The 18,695-nt window shown below is 41.1% G+C and overlaps 1 protein-coding gene across 2 annotated transcripts; it reads left to right on the top strand.

The window, feature by feature from the left end:
* The first annotated feature begins 205 nt into the window (after nucleotides 1–205).
* Nucleotides 206–18,103, top strand: fyco1a (FYVE and coiled-coil domain autophagy adaptor 1a). Of its 2 annotated transcripts, none has more exons than XM_063891197.1 (18): nucleotides 206–268; nucleotides 2,351–2,465; nucleotides 3,597–3,703; nucleotides 3,847–3,972; nucleotides 4,592–4,698; nucleotides 5,216–5,359; nucleotides 5,835–5,922; nucleotides 6,008–8,482; nucleotides 9,545–9,637; nucleotides 10,703–10,821; nucleotides 10,919–11,086; nucleotides 12,510–12,659; nucleotides 12,783–13,012; nucleotides 13,422–13,569; nucleotides 14,468–14,551; nucleotides 14,640–14,850; nucleotides 16,144–16,253; nucleotides 16,414–18,103. In XM_063891197.1, the coding sequence occupies exons 2-18, from the start codon at nucleotides 2,405–2,407 to the stop codon at nucleotides 16,487–16,489; spliced, it is 4,497 nt and encodes a 1,498-aa protein (XP_063747267.1). In that variant the 5' UTR covers nucleotides 206–268; nucleotides 2,351–2,404; the 3' UTR covers nucleotides 16,490–18,103. The 2 variants fall into 2 exon arrangements, with proteins under 2 accessions (XP_063747267.1, XP_063747268.1); XM_063891198.1 differs by having other exon boundaries at nucleotides 209–268; nucleotides 2,354–2,465.
* Nucleotides 18,104–18,695: the final 592 nt, after the last annotated feature.

The raw sequence follows: 18,695 nt of genomic DNA, 5'->3' as shown, positions 1-18,695 counted from the left end.
GTTACAATGTGCAACAGACAACAGAGAGCAACAGAAAAGTGGGACAAATTGTTGTTGTCAGTGATCACATGACCCGCTGTCTAACTTGCTACTTCAACCAAACTACCCAGCTTTAGGGTCCCGCCTACCAGGCTCATAGTCATTGGCCGTAGAGGTACATTGCACTCTGTGATTGGATAACACTGTTACAATTGTGACACTTTAAACATGTTTGTGTGCACGCCTTAAACGATCTGTGTTGTTATGGACTTGAGTCACATCTGTAAAAGTATGTCAAAGTTATTATTGTTTTTTTACATATTTTACCAGAAATTATCTATAAACACGCTCACTTATCTTAACTATCGTTTGTCGATGATGTCACTGTTATTTTCTAAATGTCTGCCAAAGGTTCACTGTGTTAAAGCTAAATTTAACGTCAATGTAAAAGCTACACAAAGCATTTACAAGCGTCTTTAAAGGATTGAGCCACCAGCTGTTGATTATTGTCTGTCGTTTTTAAGGTAGAAAAGTAATCTTAGTGCTTAACGTTAGTGTTTTAAACTATTCTTGATGTTTATCAAACTGTTGAAACCTAACGTAGCTAAGTTAGCTGTTAGCTAAACAATAACGTAACTTGCATTAGCTAACGTAACTACAGTGTGAATGCTTAATTAAGTATTAAAATGTAGGTTTTAACATTGCTTGCCACTTTCATAGCGTTTTATTAAGATGGCATACAACATTTATGACATGCTTTGTTTACCTCCTCATAGCTAACTGACATGGGTTTACAGGAGGAGGACACAATAACATTTAGACAATAGTGTAAACTAAAGTAACTAAGTACATTTACTCAAGTGCTGTACTTCAGTAGAGTTTTGGGAGACTTGTACTTTACGTGAGTATATGAATATTTGGGTAGTTTGTACTCCAAGTCCTGTACAATTCAGAGGTAAATCATGTAATTTTACTGCTCTCAATTTATTCAATACCTATAGTTACTTTTCCGATGTAGTTTGATGATGTGAAATATGATCAGCACTTAAATCCGACATTAGTTACACCTGTAGTACATTCACAAGCTACCCTGCAGTATCAATACAGCTAACTGCACCTTTACCAGCTTTGATAGCACTTTAATGCATCTATAAATATTATCCAAACATGTAAATTATATTATTCTTAAATGGGCCAATCTTCATATAAGTACTTTTAATTTTGGTACTTTAAGTATGTTTTTAGTATATTTTGATGTAACAGAGTTTTCCTACACTCTGGTGCTTCTACCTGTACTTAAGTACATGATCTGATTACTTCTCCCACCTCTGCCACTTTCATAGCGTTGTTTTTATATGGCATACAAAATATTTGACATGCTTCATTTATTTCCTCATAGCCAACTAACAGGAGTTTCAGCAGAAGGAGGACACGGTCATATTTAGTCATATTATCAAGTCACACTTCCTCTCTGAATCATTTTTAGGATAGTTTATCACAGGTATTGACTTATGGTATTCATAGTTTATGCTGCTTTATGTACTAGAGGACATTATGTACAAGCAGAGGTGAAATAAGTAGATCAGACTTAGATCTTGTATTTAAGTAAAAGTAGAAGAACCAGAGTGTAGGAATACTCTGTTAAGTAAAAGTCCTGCAATCAAAATGTTCTTTAAGTAAAAGTAGAAAAGTATTAGCATCAAAGTACACTGGAAATACTCATGTAAACCTCAACATTGTACTTGAGTAAATGTACTCGGTTACTTCACACCACTGTGTAAAAGTAAAAACCAAATCAGTAATTTCATATGTTGTAAATAATGATTTTATTTTAAAGCATTCACATCCTCTCAGACAATGTGTGGTTATGTAAACGTATGGGATTTGTACATTTTGCAGCAAAACTTTCTCCTGTGGGTAAAAAAGTATATTTTGACACAGACTTTATGGCAGTTCCTGTGTCTTGAACTTTAGTTCTGGTCTCTCACTATTTCTCTGTTCCCACTGTAATCACATGGGCAAACACCTCCCTTTGGGATCATTTTTCCTCAGTCTACCAAAAGTATTTCTGTGGATATCATCTGCTAATTCTGCCGCTATAGAATCCTTTTCAATATGTTTTTAGATATTATAGTCTGTCACTGAATGTTATAAACATAAACATGCATAGTTTGACAGATTGGAGTACATGATCACGGTTGAAAATTGTGTAAAGTGACATTTATTCTACGGCTTATACACGATCAAATGCAATTTCTGATCCTGGGAACTCTCATTGAAGTGTGCCCATGGTTAGCCACAAGAGAGTACAGTAGGTCGGAGTGTTCATGTCCGGCTTTTGTTCTTGACTGTGTCTGATTCTCTGATTCAGCAGAATGGGTGTGACCCTGTGAACCCTGGTTGCCAGGGAGCGAGCGGTGGGGCCATGGCTGCTGGGGCTACAGTCGGGGAGAGCCAACTGCAGAGGATTATCAGAGATCTGCATGGTAGGCTTTGTGTGTGTGTGTGTGTGTGTGTGTGTGTGTGTGTGTGTGTGTGTGTGTGTGTGTGTGTGTGTGTGTGTGTGTGTGTGTGTGTGTGAGAGAGAATAGATTGGCTGCAGTCAGATGTTTGCAGCTGACATGGTGGGATTGAAGAGAGGAGACAGAAGATTCATAATGGCATGACCTGATTTCAACTTCAATTCTAAGTACCATCTTTTTCCTGGAACTATCTGAACTTTCCTGGTCGTGTAATTATTTGAGAAAGTGTGCATTTGACCTCATGCTGCTGTAGAAGGGTGTGGTGGAATCCTCTGTCAGCATGCAGAGTGACAGAGAGTTCATACTGAGGATACACCCATCACAGGTTTCCTTCCAGTTTTTGCGATGGATACGAGGCAAGTGGTCCTTAATGGGGGTAAAACATTGGAAAATGTATGCTGTATGGCTGTTTGTGTGTCAGCAAAATGCACCGAGGGGAAAATATTACAGTGATGCAATTCTATTAATTTCGTCAAAGTCACATGGCCATGTGACTTTAGTTTGGTTCTTAGGAAATAACAATTGGCTGCAATTTTGTTTCCCTGCTTCTTCCATTCCCTAATATACTGTGTTTATCAGTTCCTTTCTTCATTTTCTTTATAAGCATGCGCCCTTTTATATGTCTTTACCAGGGTAAAACTACATTTATTTATTCAGTTGGTAGGGACAGTGCTCATTGATTAACAGACACATTGCTGTGAATAACCCAGAGTTAGCTGCTATGCTAATTTCCATCTCTTGTCCCTTGCCAGATCTTAAAAGGCACCCTAAGATATAAAAATACATAAACGGATAACAAATAAAACCATAATTAAAAAGACATAAACACACCTTCAAACAGACACAGACAATGCACGCCTCTCACTACACCCTCCACATAAAAATGACAGCATTCAGTAGGTTACAGTATGAATAAAGAAAGGAGGGAAAGAGAAGAATAACATTACATGGCTTTAAGCATTTGGTATGTGGTTACAGATATGATGTTCCCTAATCCAAAATTTGAGTACATACATACGCATATTCCCTGTTTGTATGAATATTGTGTAATTAATGACTGGTCTTTGTTTCATGTTTAAACTCTGTGAATTTCAGATGCTGTTGCAGAGCTTGCAAAGGAGTACAGGGAAAGTGGGGAGCCAATCACTGATGACAGTACCAACCTGCACAAGTTCTCCTACAAACTGGAGTACTTGTTACAGGTTTGATTACTTTAATAGCCGGGCATGACCCAGTTTATCCCAATCACTAAAGGCATTGGCGAATCAATGACTTGCCTCAAGAAATAATCAATGTCCAACAGTTTTTAATTCCAACTGTTTCTATATATTTATTCACCTTTCAGTTTGACCAGAAGGAGAAGACCACATTTCTTGGTACAAAGAAGGATTATTGGGAGTACTTCACTGACTGCCTGGCCAAAATCAAAGGAGCCAATGATGGGATTCGCTTTGTAAAATCCATCACTGAGGTAAGAAGACACCATAGACATGACAGAAGTTCTCACACACAAAAAGCCTGTTGTGCTAGGCCCAAAACACACGGTAATCCCGCCCCAACATTTGCATACACCAGCTGCTGGAAACACTAACGCTAACACTTACCACTCCCTAATGTTGCTCTCCAATCTCCGACCAACTGGCTGTTCTTCAAATTCACCGGTTTCCTCCTCCGATAAAGGCTCAAACATGTAAGGTTGGATCCCAATAGCCTCCATGGTTCATCTCTCACAGTTTCCCGAACTTCACTTACTTCTGTGGGCTCTGAGGCAGTGATGGATTGCTCCTTGTAAACCAGCAAATCAGAGCAGAGCTCATCATAATTATTTAAATGAGCCCCAAATAAGGAAATTCAGCTTGTTTCATTCTAGGACCAAATCATAGAGTTGTAATGGACCTGGAAAACCTCATCTGGACATTTTTTGGATCAACCAATGTTATATACCTTCTTTGTAGACATCAGCGAACAATTTAAAATACCAGATAGATGCTTTCTATGGCTAATAGAATTGTTAGGAGAAATTTGTAGATGTTGATATGCAGTTTGACTTTTTGAAGTTATGTGAAAAAAAGTGTCTTCTTCCACGTTAGCTGAAGACATCTCTGGGAAAAGGACGAGCGTTTATACGTTACTCCCTCGTACATCAGCGACTGGCCGACACTCTGCAGCAGTGCCTGATGAACCAGAGAGTCACAAGGTAAAATGATCAGAGTGAAATTATGTCTCAATGTTTTTCTTTTCATTTAGATATGACTTACAGTTTGCTTTTGTTGAGTTGCCGGTCAACAGATTAGAAAAATAAAACGGCATTTGTTTTTGCATCACGAGGGAACAGCTTTAAAATAAATGACATTTTATTTACCAGGAAATGTTCTGCAGTTCTGTTTAATTTGATCTATTCCCCTTTCTTTTAAAGTAACAGTCAGAGAGTAGCTGTAGAGCAAAGGGAGTTTAATATTAACAACACAACAAAGAGAGTTTAGTCTTCAGGTTGTAGAGTTCTAGCATTGTAGTATTGGACCATAAAAGAACTCAACCAACAGGAAACATCTTAATCTTAAAGAGGCACACAGCTGATATTTGGTGCCTTTTTTTGAAAATGTTGTCATGAATGTCAAAAAATGGGACAAAAGATACTTTTTTTTAGCCACTATTATTGTTTCTAATGGTTTGGGTATTACCCACTGTGACCTCTTTCTCCTCTCTTCCCGCAGTGACTGGTATTATGCACGGAGCCCCTTCTTGAAGCCCCATCTTAGTGTTGACATAATCAATCACCTGTACGAGCTCAATGAGGTCCAGTTTGATGTGGCTTCCAGAGGTCATGATCTTGATGCCTCCTGGCCAACTTTTGCAAGGTAACTGTAGCGGCCCAAATCATAGAGAAAGAAAAACAAAGTTAATCTCAAAAGTAAAACTGCCACTGAGGCACCAGATAGCGAATGAATGATCCAAATCCAGACAAGATGGTAGTTTTGTACATTTATTTATTTCCAATATGTTCCCTGGGACTTCCTATGGTGTGCTTGTTTCACCCTTGTAAAAAACGATATGCCTCCTGGTGCGATACTCCCACCACCACCTGTCTCCAATATATGCAATTACACCCGGTGCCCAAACATGCCTTCAAAATAAAAGCATAACAAATGTAACTAACTTATACAATAACACTAAATAATAATACGTTTGTTAAACTATTAAATAATATAACGACACACATCTTGAAAAAGCAGATCAAACTGCAACAATATCTAGAAAATGATTACAGGTGTGTACAAGCATTCTTCAAACCATCTTTGGAGTGCAGTATTATATTTATTTTCTGACCAACAGGAGGACACTTGGAAACTCGCCTGGCCACATGTGGAAACCACCAAGTCGCAGTTCCAGTATAAACAGTCTGGCCAGCACCTACTCCCAGGTAACAACCTAACAACATCCTGTCATTTCATCATCATTTAAAATTGTTGATGTTCATCTCTCTTGTTCTCTTCATTCCCTCTTAGCAAGCCCACGAGTTCCCCTCCAGCCCTGACTATGGTCAGAATCTGCTCAATGACCTGAACGAATCCTGCACAGAAGAAGCCAGCACAGTTGATGACCTTCGCCTGGAGCTGGACCAGTCAGAGCTGAAGCAGCGAGAGCTCCTAGATAAGGTGCGCCAGCTGGGCGAGGAGGCTGCTGAGCTCAGGGATGTAGTCGTCCAGCTCCAGAGTCAGCTGGATGTGTCCCTCGCTGCCCAAGAGGAGCAACAGGGCTTGCAGGGAGATCTGAATGCTCTGCAGCGAAGAGAAGAAGCCCTGTCCAGAGAAGTGGAAGCACTCAGGACAGGGGGGAAAGCCTGGGAGGCTGAACAACAACTGCTCCAGGAAAAGCTGGCAGCTGCTGAGGGGAAGAACATAGAGCTCCTAGCCAAATTAGACGGGGTGCTGAATGAGAAGGGCCAGCAGGCAACCAGTCACTTTGATTCAGCTCAAAAGATACATGAGTTACTGGACAGGTTGAAAGAGGCAGAGAGAGGGAAGATGGATGCTGTAGCCGAAGCAGATGAGAAGAAGAGACAGGCAGAAAGGCTAGAGGAGGAGCTGAGACTGAAGGAGGCAGCAGCAAAGCATGGTGAAACAAAACTACAAGCATCGGTTACAACTGCGTCTGAGGAGAAAGCCAAGTTGGAGGTGAAAGTGGAGGAGCAGTGCAGCGCTCTTGATAAGCTGCAGGGGGCTTTGACGGTGAGAGAGAAGGAGACGAGCAACCTCCAAAGACAACTGCAGGACCTCCAAAGATCTCTAGAGGAGAAGGAGAAAGACATGGAGGAGGTGAAGAGGAGCGCACAACAAGTTAAAGAGGAAATGCAGAAGAAGGCTGCTGGTTTAAGTGACTCTTTAGGAGCAGAAATCACTGCCCTTAAGGAGAAGCTGAAGGAGAGAGACGCAGAGCTTACCTCCAACTGCAAGAAACTACAACAGCTAGAAGCCAAGCACCGAAGCCTGAATACAGAGAAGGACAAACTGACCAGTAACCTCGCTGAGCTGGGGGGAAACGTCAAAGAACAAGTTGCAAAGACAGAAGAATACAAGACTCAGTGTGGCAATTTAATGGAGCTAAATAAGAAATTGCTGAAAACAGAGAAAAGAAACGAGGAGCTGAAGAAGGAGATGGTAGAAAACAGAACGGTGCTCGAGACTGAATTAGCTGCTCTGAGAGCTTCGGAGAAACAGCTTCGGGGCCAGATGGACGACACCAAGATGACGGTGGATGAAAAAGAGAAGCACCTGCGGGAGGAGAACCGCCAGCTGGATGAGAGTCTGCAGCGAGCCAACATGGCCGCAAAGCTCTCAGAGGCAACGACAAAGCGTCTGGAGCAGGAGAACCAGAGTCTGAGGGAGGAGCAGGACACTGTGAAAGCAGCTCTCAGTCGAATGCAATCCGACCTTAAGGGTGTTCATGGGCAGATCGGGGAGTTGGAGAAGAACTTAGGAGTCTCGCGTAAGAACGAAGCAAGCCTTCAACAACAGCTCGAAGCCAAAGAGGCGCAGCTAGAGAGTAAAGAGAATAGCCTTGTGGAGCTGCAGTCCAGGTTGAATGCTGTTGAAACCAGGGAGGAGGAGTTAGAGATCGCCAAAGCTGATGCCGAAGCAACTTGTGCTAAACAAACAGAAATGATCGAAAGGGTTACCTCAGAGAAGCGAGTGATGGAGAAATCTCAGCTGGAGAGGAGCACCATGCAAGAGAAGGAGAACCAGGAAGTGACGGGGAAACTTGAATGCCAGTTGGAGGTGTGCATGAAGGAAGTGTCCAGGCTGCAGGCAGAGATCCTGGACCTCAGGGTGCGGGTGCAGAGATCTGAGGAGGAAAAAGTGAAATCACAAGCACAGCTGGAGGTGACGGAGGCCCAGAGAGATGAGCTCAGGACTCTGACCGAGCATCTCAAAGCCCAGACCGAGGCACTGAATCAAAAGCATGTATCAGAGCTCATGGAGTGCAAAAAGAAAGAGGGGGCTCTCATTGAGCAGCGTGATAAAGAAGTAGCCGCCTCTGCAGAGTTGTCTATCTCTGCCGCTGCCATCCGTGAAGAGCTGTCCAAACTCAAGGCAGAAAACAGCAGGCTATCCTCAGAGAACGGCGAGATACGCGAGGGTCTGCACAGAGCAAACACAGAGATGGCAGAGCTTGGGATCACCATCTGTAAGCTGGGTGCAGAAAAGGAGGAGGCTAAAGAGCACTGGGCAGGCGACGCCGCCAGGATCGAAGAGATGGAAAAAGAGGTGGAGCGACTAGAAGAGAGCATGGCAGAACTGCAGCGGGAGAATGCCAGACTTAGAGAGGAGCTGACGGATAAGGAGAAACTTCCAGAGAGCATCATGGAGCTCCAGAAGCAGCTGGACAACGGCAAAAGCCAAATGCAGAGCGCCAAGGAGGCGTTGGAGGCCGCCAAGTTCCACCTGAGCTCAGAGAGCATGAATCATCAGGTCCAGATGAAGGTGAGTCAGTCGATCAGACACTTTTTTCATTAGAGCTGACGATCATTGATAACACACTTGTTATTACACAAATTAGGTTTTTTATTTCGGGTGTCTGCTGCCAAGTATGTGGGTTCAACTCGCGGAACATTTCAGACAATGTCATCCCCTCCATTTCCCGTCTTCAAAGCTATATTTCAATAAAGGGACTGGCCCAAAAAATTGCATGTCAATGTCAGTGAAGGTGGTCAAGCATTTTAAAAAGCCACCTTAAACATTCACTACTGTACATAAAGCTATTCTTTGCACTCGTTTGTTATTTACTGGCCCCATTCACACATATTATGATCTTTGTATGTGTTAACTGGATAATGACATCCAATCCATGGGGCTTTGCATCTACACCTGGTATCTAAATTAGTTTAATCCTTTGATTGTACCCACACTGTGATTATACATCAATATGCAAATGAGTAAGGCAGAGCTAGGCCAAGTGAAGCGATGCCATAAAAGGACCTCATTTTGTTTCTCAATCAATGTTTTTGTGTCCTTTGCGAATCAAATACAAATCACATTTTAATGCCAGGTGTAAATTGGGTACTGCTCAAAATATCCATATCCGTTACCATTCTGTCACAACAGTGCTCACACTTTACTCCAGACCAAAATATCCTCACAACTATTGGATGGATTGCGATGTGATTTTGTACATACTCTCATGGTCCCCAGGGGTTTAAACCTAATAACTTTGGTGATCCCCTCGCTTTTTCAGCAGCACCTTACAAAGTTGACTCTGCTGAGTGATATGATTCAAACACTATGGGATGGAATGCTATTCTATTTTAAACACACATTCATATCCGCCATATTAATATCAATGATTCCCACGCTTTTGATCAAGCCCCATACTTGTTTAATGACCAAATGCAAAACTAATGACATTCCTATCAGCCTCAGCTGCATTGTGTGCTTGCTAATTATCAAAGCTTGGCATGCAAACCCTCTAAATTATGTGAGGGTACATGGCAAACTGTAGCATCTGTATGTAAGCATTGTCATTAATATGTTATTCTCGTATTTCAGAGCGTTAATGAGCAGCTGGACACGCTGAAAGGCCAGCTGCAGGAGGAGCAGGAGAATGTGTCCAGCCTGCAGGCCAAGGTGTCCGAGCTAGAGGTCTGTGTCTTTCAAACATCAAATACAGGATTTATATCTACTACACTATCTACGGATCTAAGGAGATACATGGTGATGGTAGAATGTGTTCTTTAATCTTTGGAGAGGATAGATGTTATATACAAATAGAGCATCATCTGGAGAAAAAAAAGTGTGACTTTCAAATCTAAAAATATCTGAATAAGAGGAATCTGTGGATAGATCAGTCAAAAGTGCGTCACGATCATGAGTGGATTTGCAGGGGTGGAGAAAAGGAAGCTACACGTCACATGATAACAGAATCACTGTTTGTTCACCGGTCATTAACAGGAGATGATTATATGGCTTTTTTTCAGGTCCTTTTTTATTCTCTTTGATTTCTTAAGCAGTTTTGATTGCAGAAGGTGTAAATCACAGCAGTGTAATATAATTATAATCTCGATTTTTGATTAACTTGTTTTCCAGATTTAATTGAGTCTGTGTCTGTGCCAAGGTGATTCGTTTTAATCATGTTTCGATATATAATATAGTTCAATATGTGAGCCAAACTTTAGGACCCCTACAATTTAGTTAATGATACCCAGCAGTATTCAACAAGAACAAAAATGGAAAAAAAATGCTTAAATTATGAGAGAAATTTAAGTTTAATTTGACTAATTACTTTCTTTTTTTAACTGTTTCTTTTCTTTTTTACATAACAAGACATCCTGACCTAAAACTTTCCATTCAAATGATAAATAATTACACGGAAAAACAAAAACAAACAAGTAATTCTATAATGTAATTGTAATTAAAATAAATGAATATAAGGAAATAAATAAAGTCCAGAAAGAAAAATAAATAAAATAACAATAATCATGATATCAAATTAATTAATTAATTAATTAATTAAATAAATAAAAAGGTTTTACATGAAAACCAATATCCTCAGCAGAGTTCCCATAATCTATGACACAGTTAGAACAAACCTTAACAACTATCGAGACATCTAGGTTTTGTACACTTGCAGTCATCTGTTCCGTTGTGTACACCTATTTAAATCTACCAATTGGAATTTTTATGCATGTTTTTATAATGTTTCTAAAGGCGATGAACGAGCAGTACTTGCACCTAACTGGCGAGAAAGACGCTCACATCACACAGACAGAAACAACCATTCGTGAGAGTGAGAGTGAGATTCAGCAGCTGAGGGACGCTGCAACCAGGTGCGTTTATTTCCAAGTGATACGTTTTAATATCACCTTGGTTAAAACAAAAAAGAAGAGCTACAGCCTCATGTTTTTCTTGCATGTTTCTCCTCAGTGCTGAAGAAGCCCACTCGGCTGCGCAAAAGGTCTGCGAGGATTTGAGGGAGAAACTCAACACAACAGAAGCTGAGAGAGAAAACCAGAGCATGAAGATGACTGCAGAGATCGATGACCTCAACAGGACCAAGGGCAACCTCGAAGAGCGGCTCATCGAGCTTATAAAGTAGGAGCTTTCTCTGTCACAGATGAGCTCTTCCTGAATAAAGAGGGTTGGGGTTCATGTTGTCATTGGATGTCTACCACCCTGCTTTGTTTGGTTGCTGCCGGCTCTTTGGTAGACCCAGTGTGTGTTTTGAATAGGTTCTTCCAGTATGAGTATCTCTGATGTTTTTATCTTTGACAATGATGGGGGAAAATAAGATCTGAGAAGCAGGGTTGTTGTATGCTAAGAATAGAGAGGAGGAGGTGATGCTGAAAGGCCAACATGACAGTAGACTAGAACAGCTTTTTATCCATCATCCTTCACTGGGTACAGGAACCACTCTTACCTTCAAAAGCTTTGATACTGTGTACGGGATGAAACACATACAGTGATTCAGTCAAATCCTCTGGGAGGTGCCCACATGAAGCCTTTCATCGCTTTATATGATGCATACCTTTTATGGTTCTTCTCAGAAGAGAGAATGACGCTACCTAGAATATACAACATGTAACAAATATTCTAGTTCAGTCAGACAACTCGCGTGTTTCACTGATATGTTTATTAGAAGCAGTATATAGTTTGAGTTTGGCGTCTAGCCTCGGGCCTCATCACTCCACAGGTTTACATAGAACATTGAGTGATGATTAGATAACTATCCCCCGAGCCTACAGGTGGATGCTGGGGGATGCTGGGGTGGGGCGGGCGAGCATCGGCAACGTGAATGCAGCACCAACGAGGGGAACGCATTAGCAGCAGCAGTATTAGCGAGGCAGAGGTAGGCAGATCTGACAGCTTAAATAGAGCCAGATTTAGGAGACTGTGTCTGGTTGGTAGCAAGTGTGACGAGGGGCGTTATGTGCAAAACTATCATTGGTGCTCGAGTTGACTGCTTCGCCTCATTTGTGGGAAAACACATCATAAATAACGCTGTTAACTTCCCTAGTTAAATATTGACCGTAATATTTTAACATCCAACAGAACAAAGCTCTAAACAGCGAGGAATTCATCCATGTGGAGCTTTTATTCAAACTTTTTTAAAATTTGGTTTGTTATGAAGAGACACTCCATACATTTAATGCAGTTATTAAGTTTCAACGTTTGTAAATATTGTATACAGTTTTATATCATATTCAATTCCTTTAAAGTCCTAATTCCTCTGTAAAAACATTTGACTTTTGCTGCCAGTTAAATAACGATCATTTTGAACCTGGCTTTTTCCAGTCCTCAGATTTCTGTTCCTTAAAGGTATGCAAATTAGCACCTATTTCAAACAATGCTTTATTTGTATTCTTAACATTTTCAGAAAAAGGTTTTCATTAATCAACTGGGGAAGTTCATGTTGTTTCCTTTCAGTTCAAATGTTTACCTCCTTCACCATTTGTGTCTCCCCTTAAGAAAGCCCTCAATAATACTAAACTTAAATCTTGTTTCTGCATTCATTCAGGGACAAAGATGCTCTGTGGCAGAAGTCAGACGCTCTGGAGTTTGAGCAGAAAATGCGAGCGGAGGAGCGATGGTGGTCGGATAAGGATACCACGAACTGCCTCGACTGCCAGGGCCAATTCACCTGGTGGCTACGCAGACATCACTGCAGGTGGGCTTCAGAGGGCCTTATGTTGCTCCTTTTTAAACTACATGCAGTATCACTTTTCAAAAGGCAAGACATCTAGATTCTTCTAAAAAGTCTAATATGGAGGAAAACTCCTTTTTTCTTCAGGCTTTGTGGTCGGATCTTCTGCTACTACTGCAGCAACAACTTTGTGATGACCAAGCACAGCGGGAAGAAGGAGCGCTGCTGCAGGGACTGCTACAACCAGCACAGCGCGGTGGTGGAGAGGTTCACAGAGGCCGAGCTGAGTCCTTCAGACGCTCAGCCTCCCCCACCCGGAGCTGGACCTCAGCCGCCTCCGGAGCCAGCCCCATATAAACCCACTCCCAGGGTAACAGGTGACCTGAGCTTACCTGACTGCTGCACACTTAACTTCAACTTAGCACCCAAAGGTCCTACGCTGTAGATCTCAGGCCCTGTGCCGTCAGTTAATGGGAAGCAGAAGTGAAAAGACTTAACTTCATCCTAATGAGGAACAAGGAAAGAAGTGTGTGCTGTGGGATTCTTGTTTAGTAGACAAAAGGGGAAGAGGGCGACATTTCAATTCAGACAGGAGGCTATTTCACTTTGATTCTAAATGAAGTAAAGTTACATAATGCTACAGCCCATCTGTTCGTAGTGGCCCATTATCAGACGTTCATATAGGATGGTATGAATCTAAACTGTACATGCAAAAGGTATTTTGTGTGCTATACCTTGAGACTATGTAGTGCTCCATTAGTAATGATATATTCGTATTTCTTCCAGTTTCAGAACCCAGATCCGACGACGGGGTTTTTGACATAATCACAGAAGAGGAAGTGAACGGCGTGTACGACAGTGACAACGTCTCCGAGACCACAGGAGGATCCCTGGAGGGAGAACAACAGCAACAGCCCCCAGGAGCTCTGGATATGTGAGTGTAATGTGAATCTGGGGACAGATAACTGGAGACCTGGTTCAGCCAGTGTGTCTGTCCTGAGGTCAGATTCCTCAGTTAGAGATACTACAGCAACTTAGCACTGATTTCAGGTTTACACTCACAGATTAGCATCCGGGCCTCTATAGTCAATATTGCACAAAGCAGTGTGACATCTACACACAGTACACTCATGAAGTGTGTCTGTTGGCTAATCAGAGCCTGTCAAATCAAAAGTAAAATACTGTGTGAAGCTCTGGATGATTTTAGAATATAAAAAATACAAATCTATCAAAGGTTTCAAATCTTTGTTTATAGAGCAGACACACAACTTCTTGACCTGTTTAAAGCTAGGAAGCAGGGAATTGGGAACTGGATGAGTTCCTTATTATTGATAATATACCATCAATTGGTCAGGGACTGTGTCCATTGTGACCTTTATCATTCAGTTTTAAACAACAACAGATCAGTGCCTTTGTTTCCTGCTACACCGCTTCATGGTGGAAGAAAGATGCAAAAGTGTTGATGTGTTAGCGTTAGGTTGTTTATTGAAATGATTACAACATGTTTATGCGGAAGTACTTAATGCTTTCGTCCTAAAATGTACAAAGAGGCACCTCAGAGATAACTGGGAGCAAGATAAGCCTACAGTTAAATCACTTAGATTGAACTCACTGTATTGTATTGTATTTGTTAAGCTTAATGTCATTGAAATAGGAGTAAACTGGATCAAATCTGCAAAAATACATACTCTACTTTAAAGGCATCAAAATGAATCTGTAGTTTACCCCTAGGACATTTTTAAAAGCAGCGATACCTATGCTGAGTCATTATCGTTAAAGAGGTATACAGTACTGTATGCATTAATAACAAATATCCTTCATGTGTTTTGCAGAGGCACAGGAGATGTGACCCCTGAAGACCATGTTCCCACTGTTCAGGATTCGGAAATCAACCTTCTCAAATCCGGAGAAGTCACGTGAGTCTTGGCGTTTGCTTGGTTTAAAGTGTGTAACCCAGTTTAAATCCAACTGAAAATTCATTTTAAATTGTGCTTCTTCCTGCAGGATGGCTGTCCCTCTGTGCATTGACGATATTTCTGGGTTTGGTGAAGGTTCCCGGGAGCTCTTCATCAAATCCAGCTGTTACAGTGTGATCACTGTCGCCGTGGGTTACCGTGGGCCGACCATCAGCTGGGTGTTTTCCTCCGAGCCTAAGAGCATCTCCTTCAGTGTCGTCTACAGGGAATCCGCTGATGTTCATGTGGAACAGTCAAAGGTAGACGTCACGGACCAATGTGTGGTTGTGAAAATCACTCCCTGTACTTATGGCATAATCCAAAGGCAATAATGTTGCATAAATTCAAATTGAAGTTGCATCAGAACAGATGTTGACTCGAAGGCAGAAGTTATTACCAGACACAAAGGGTTGACCCTGTGTCTGCTCTTATGAGCCCGCTGTGGTGTTTTGCTATTTGCCTGATCTTTCAAATATCACTGCCTGAAGAAAACCCCCTGCAGGTTTTCAGTGTTGCTCAGCAGGTTACGGTACACATCCTGTGCTTTAAATGTCAGGGTTTGTAAATGAACAACCTTTGGCTTCATACACCATCCCTTTAAACTCGTGTCAATATTTACCTTTGTGACATATGATATACATATCATTCCAAATATGTTGGAATTAACGGTAGATTTTATATTCTGCTCATTTTCAGGTTCACATCTGTATTTTTTGTCTCTACTGTGACACGTTTACACACTTTAATGTTCAAAAAGCTCTTTATGTTTCTCATACTGCCTGTGCTGCAGCTCCTCTTTTCGCCCTCTGTCTGAAACCAGAGCCCAGTCTGCTCTGATTGGTTAGCTGGCCGGCTCTGTTGTGATTGGTCAACCGCTCAGAGATATCTCACCCATTTGCCGATCACGTTCAATGTGTTGGCGCGCTAACCAATAGAAACGCTAGTGTAACATAGTGATGTCATCATGTTGCAGAAGTAAACAAAGGAGCTGAATTGAGGCGTTTCAGAACTTTGGGGTTTTTGCCTTTGCAGACCATTTACAAACCTATATAACTCACTACAGGAGAGGGAAACCCCCAGAAAGCATAATGTAGCCTCTTGAATATGATACAGATATAGAATGTATTCTTTTTGTGGAACATACACGGTTATGTGTGTACAGTATATCATAAAAACAAGACTAGAGCATGATTCAACTTTATTGTCATTGCACAGAGTACAAGTACTAGGACAACGAAATGCGGTCTCTGCATTTGACCCATCCTAGGGTTAGGAGCAGTGGGCTGCCATTATGTACGGCGCCCGGGGAGCAGTGTAGGTAACCAGTGTCTTGCTCAGGGACACCACGGTGGCACTTGGTCTTTCGGGGACTTGAACTGGTGACCTTCCAGTTCCCAGGCCAAGCCCCTATGGACTTCGCCACCACCGCCCTATAGATAGTATTCAAGATAAATAGGCTGGCAAGGGGAGAGCTGTTTCGACGACCTCTGTCAGAATGTTTGTACCTGTTCACTGAGTTTCACTTCATGTATATGTTTTTGTTCTACTCTCAGGTCCTGATTCCTCTGACTCGTTGCAATTCCCACAAAGAGACAATTCAGGGGCAGCTGAAAGTTCGAAACCCCGGCCTCTACACACTGATCTTTGACAACTCCTTCTCACGGTATGACTCATCTGTCCCGATTCTTCCTCTGTGAGAGAAGCTTTTTAACTCTGTTATTGCAGTCATTTCCTGGCGCTGTTTGTGTGCATTTAGTCTTTAAAATGCTCTCTATTGTGTATCAGAGTCTAGTTGTAGTAAACTGGATGCCCTCTTTCTACAGCTTTATCTCCAAGAAAGTCTTCTACCATCTGACCATGGAGAGACCCATCATCTATGATGGAAGTGACTTCCCCTGAACACAGATGATATACAGGATCTCAAAGATGGCAAATTCAACGACACTTTATAATTAATATGATTTTATTTGACCTCTTTTTCTCCAAATAGGTTTTACCCAAGTCTTTATTTAGATTTGTTTGTGTTATTTAAGTCTGTGGTCTTAATGTTTGTAGGTGTCCTCATGTTTGAACTCTAGCCCAAGTGAGGTGTTGTCAACAAGAAGGAAAAGGAAAGGCAAATGTTTTAGTGTGTTTTTAAAGATGTCCACCAAGTAATATACTGTATGTACTTTAAGTTTGGCTCGTTTAGCTTTGTGTGATTTAGTTTTTCTTCCTTCCTAATGTTTGTCAGTCGTACCATTGGCCACTCTTATCCCAAATATGCTGTTACGTTAGGGAATTCAGTAGTTTCAGCGTATGAAAATATGATAGAAGAAGGTAATGTAAGTATTTATTGGAAAAAGACCCAGGACATTTTGTTTTTTAACATGCAAAGTATGGTCAGTTGTTGTGCAAACTTTTAATGCAACATTTTCAAAGCAGAAAGGTGCAGACAAAAGGTTTTGCTCCTGGCTTTATTCATTCACCTGTCTGAACACTATGTTTGCACTTTGCCAGCGCAGGAATATAAAAAATCAGGAACTAGAAAATGAACCGGAAATACAGTTCTAGTTTATAAGAAAAACATCTACACTTTGTGCAGATCTCAGGAGTGGGGCATTGGAGTGTCCTCTATTCGTAGCAAGTCCTTATTTAAATGTTTTTTGGGAAGAGAAAGAAGAAAAACTGCCCTCTTAGTTTCTGTGTAAGGAGAATACAAATCAGCTTTCTCCATCCAGTTTATAGGATCTCATTAAGCGGAGTGCCTGTAGCTACTCAGGCTGAGTTGTGTCATTACAGTGACACCCACTACAGGTATTAAAAATGGTCAGCTAATCAGCTACTGTAATTTTGAAGTGCCTTTTATCTCCATTTGCCAGGGATTACTTTGCTTTTGTATCTGCATGTTACCCATTGTCATCGACCTGAGACATGACACTAGGTCAGAGATGATACCATTCTGTAAAAATGTAATTTGATTGACTTTTAAAACACAAAATGCACATTAGCATTTGTTGTAAGTTCTCCTTTCATTTTGTTTCTGTTGCTATCCCTGGAATCTTGTTGTGATATGTTTAGGAAACCCTCTTCACTGCACTCTCGCTGATGAAAATAAGAAATAAGAAAGAAGCGATCCAGTTCAGTCGAGGATAAATCCGTACACTAAAAAAAGCAAGGGCTTACCTCTGTGCTGATTTTATAGAAATCTTTTCTAGCTTCATAGTGAGATCTCTTATATTTTTAATGGGTGTATATTTGTGCAATTTCTATGCAAAGGCTCCTATTTTCAATACAGAGCTGCACTTTGTGATAATGACTTTATAATTTGTTACAAACAATATTGAATCTGTTAAGTTTACATTGTCTTTGTAAAAGGAATTACTCAGATTTTCTACTTGCCGATTTTGAAGGATCAGTTTCGGAGGAGTGTAATATGCATGAATCATAACTACAGGCACTATAATAGACCTGTCAAACATCCAGCAAACATGAATAAAATGTGCGAGTGATGACGCCTCTGACATCCACTAATCTGTGTCTCGTTTAGTGTTTGACAGCCTGGAACGACAGAACAGCGAGATCAACACATCCAGAATAATACTCAGTGAACACGATTAGTTGTTTTGAGCTTATGCCAGAGCCTGTTGTGCTAATGATCCGAGACAATCAGCCAAACGTATCAGTCGGCGGATTGACAGAAAATAGTTTTTCTTGGAAGGATGATAAATATTTGCTCCTATTTCTGAAATATTTGTTGATTTCTTTTATAAATTTGACTCTGAATTGTTGACAGGACTATTTCGAAACGGTACAATGATGGACATTTTTAACATTACTGATTTTGATTTATAGATTCGTTTTTATCTATGAAATTATAATTTCCAGATTGGCTGACAAAAACGATATTAATGCATTTTATTAAAAAGAAAAAATACAACTGAAAGACTTATGTTGCACATTTTCAGCTTCATATTTGTTGTGCCTCTACTGTGACATGTTTCCATGCCTTAATGTTCAGAAAGCTCTTTATGTTTCTCATACTGCTTGTGCTGCAGCACCTCTTCTCACCCTCTGTCTGAAACCAGAGCCCAGTCTGCTCTGATTGGCTAGCTTGTTGTGCTCT

The sequence above is a fragment of the Eleginops maclovinus genome, chromosome 9 (assembly GCF_036324505.1).
Source record: "Eleginops maclovinus isolate JMC-PN-2008 ecotype Puerto Natales chromosome 9, JC_Emac_rtc_rv5, whole genome shotgun sequence".
Taxonomy (NCBI): Eukaryota; Metazoa; Chordata; class Actinopteri; order Perciformes; family Eleginopidae; genus Eleginops; species Eleginops maclovinus.
Note: the sequence above shows the minus strand (reverse complement) of the source record. Positions and strands in the feature narration are given on the sequence as shown.

What these genes read in the sequence shown, in the direction of transcription:
- fyco1a (XM_063891197.1), top strand. Translation starts at nt 2,405, where the DNA reads ATGGCTGCTGGGGCTACAGTCGGGGAGAGCCAACTGCAGAGGATTATC. An exon ending in ATCATCAGGTCCAGATGAAG is followed by an intron (nt 8,483 to 9,544) that starts GTGAGTCAGTCG and finishes CTCGTATTTCAG; the next exon opens with AGCGTTAATGAGCAGCTGGA. An exon ending in ACCCACTCCCAGGGTAACAG is followed by an intron (nt 13,013 to 13,421) that starts GTGACCTGAGCT and finishes TATTTCTTCCAG; the next exon opens with TTTCAGAACCCAGATCCGAC.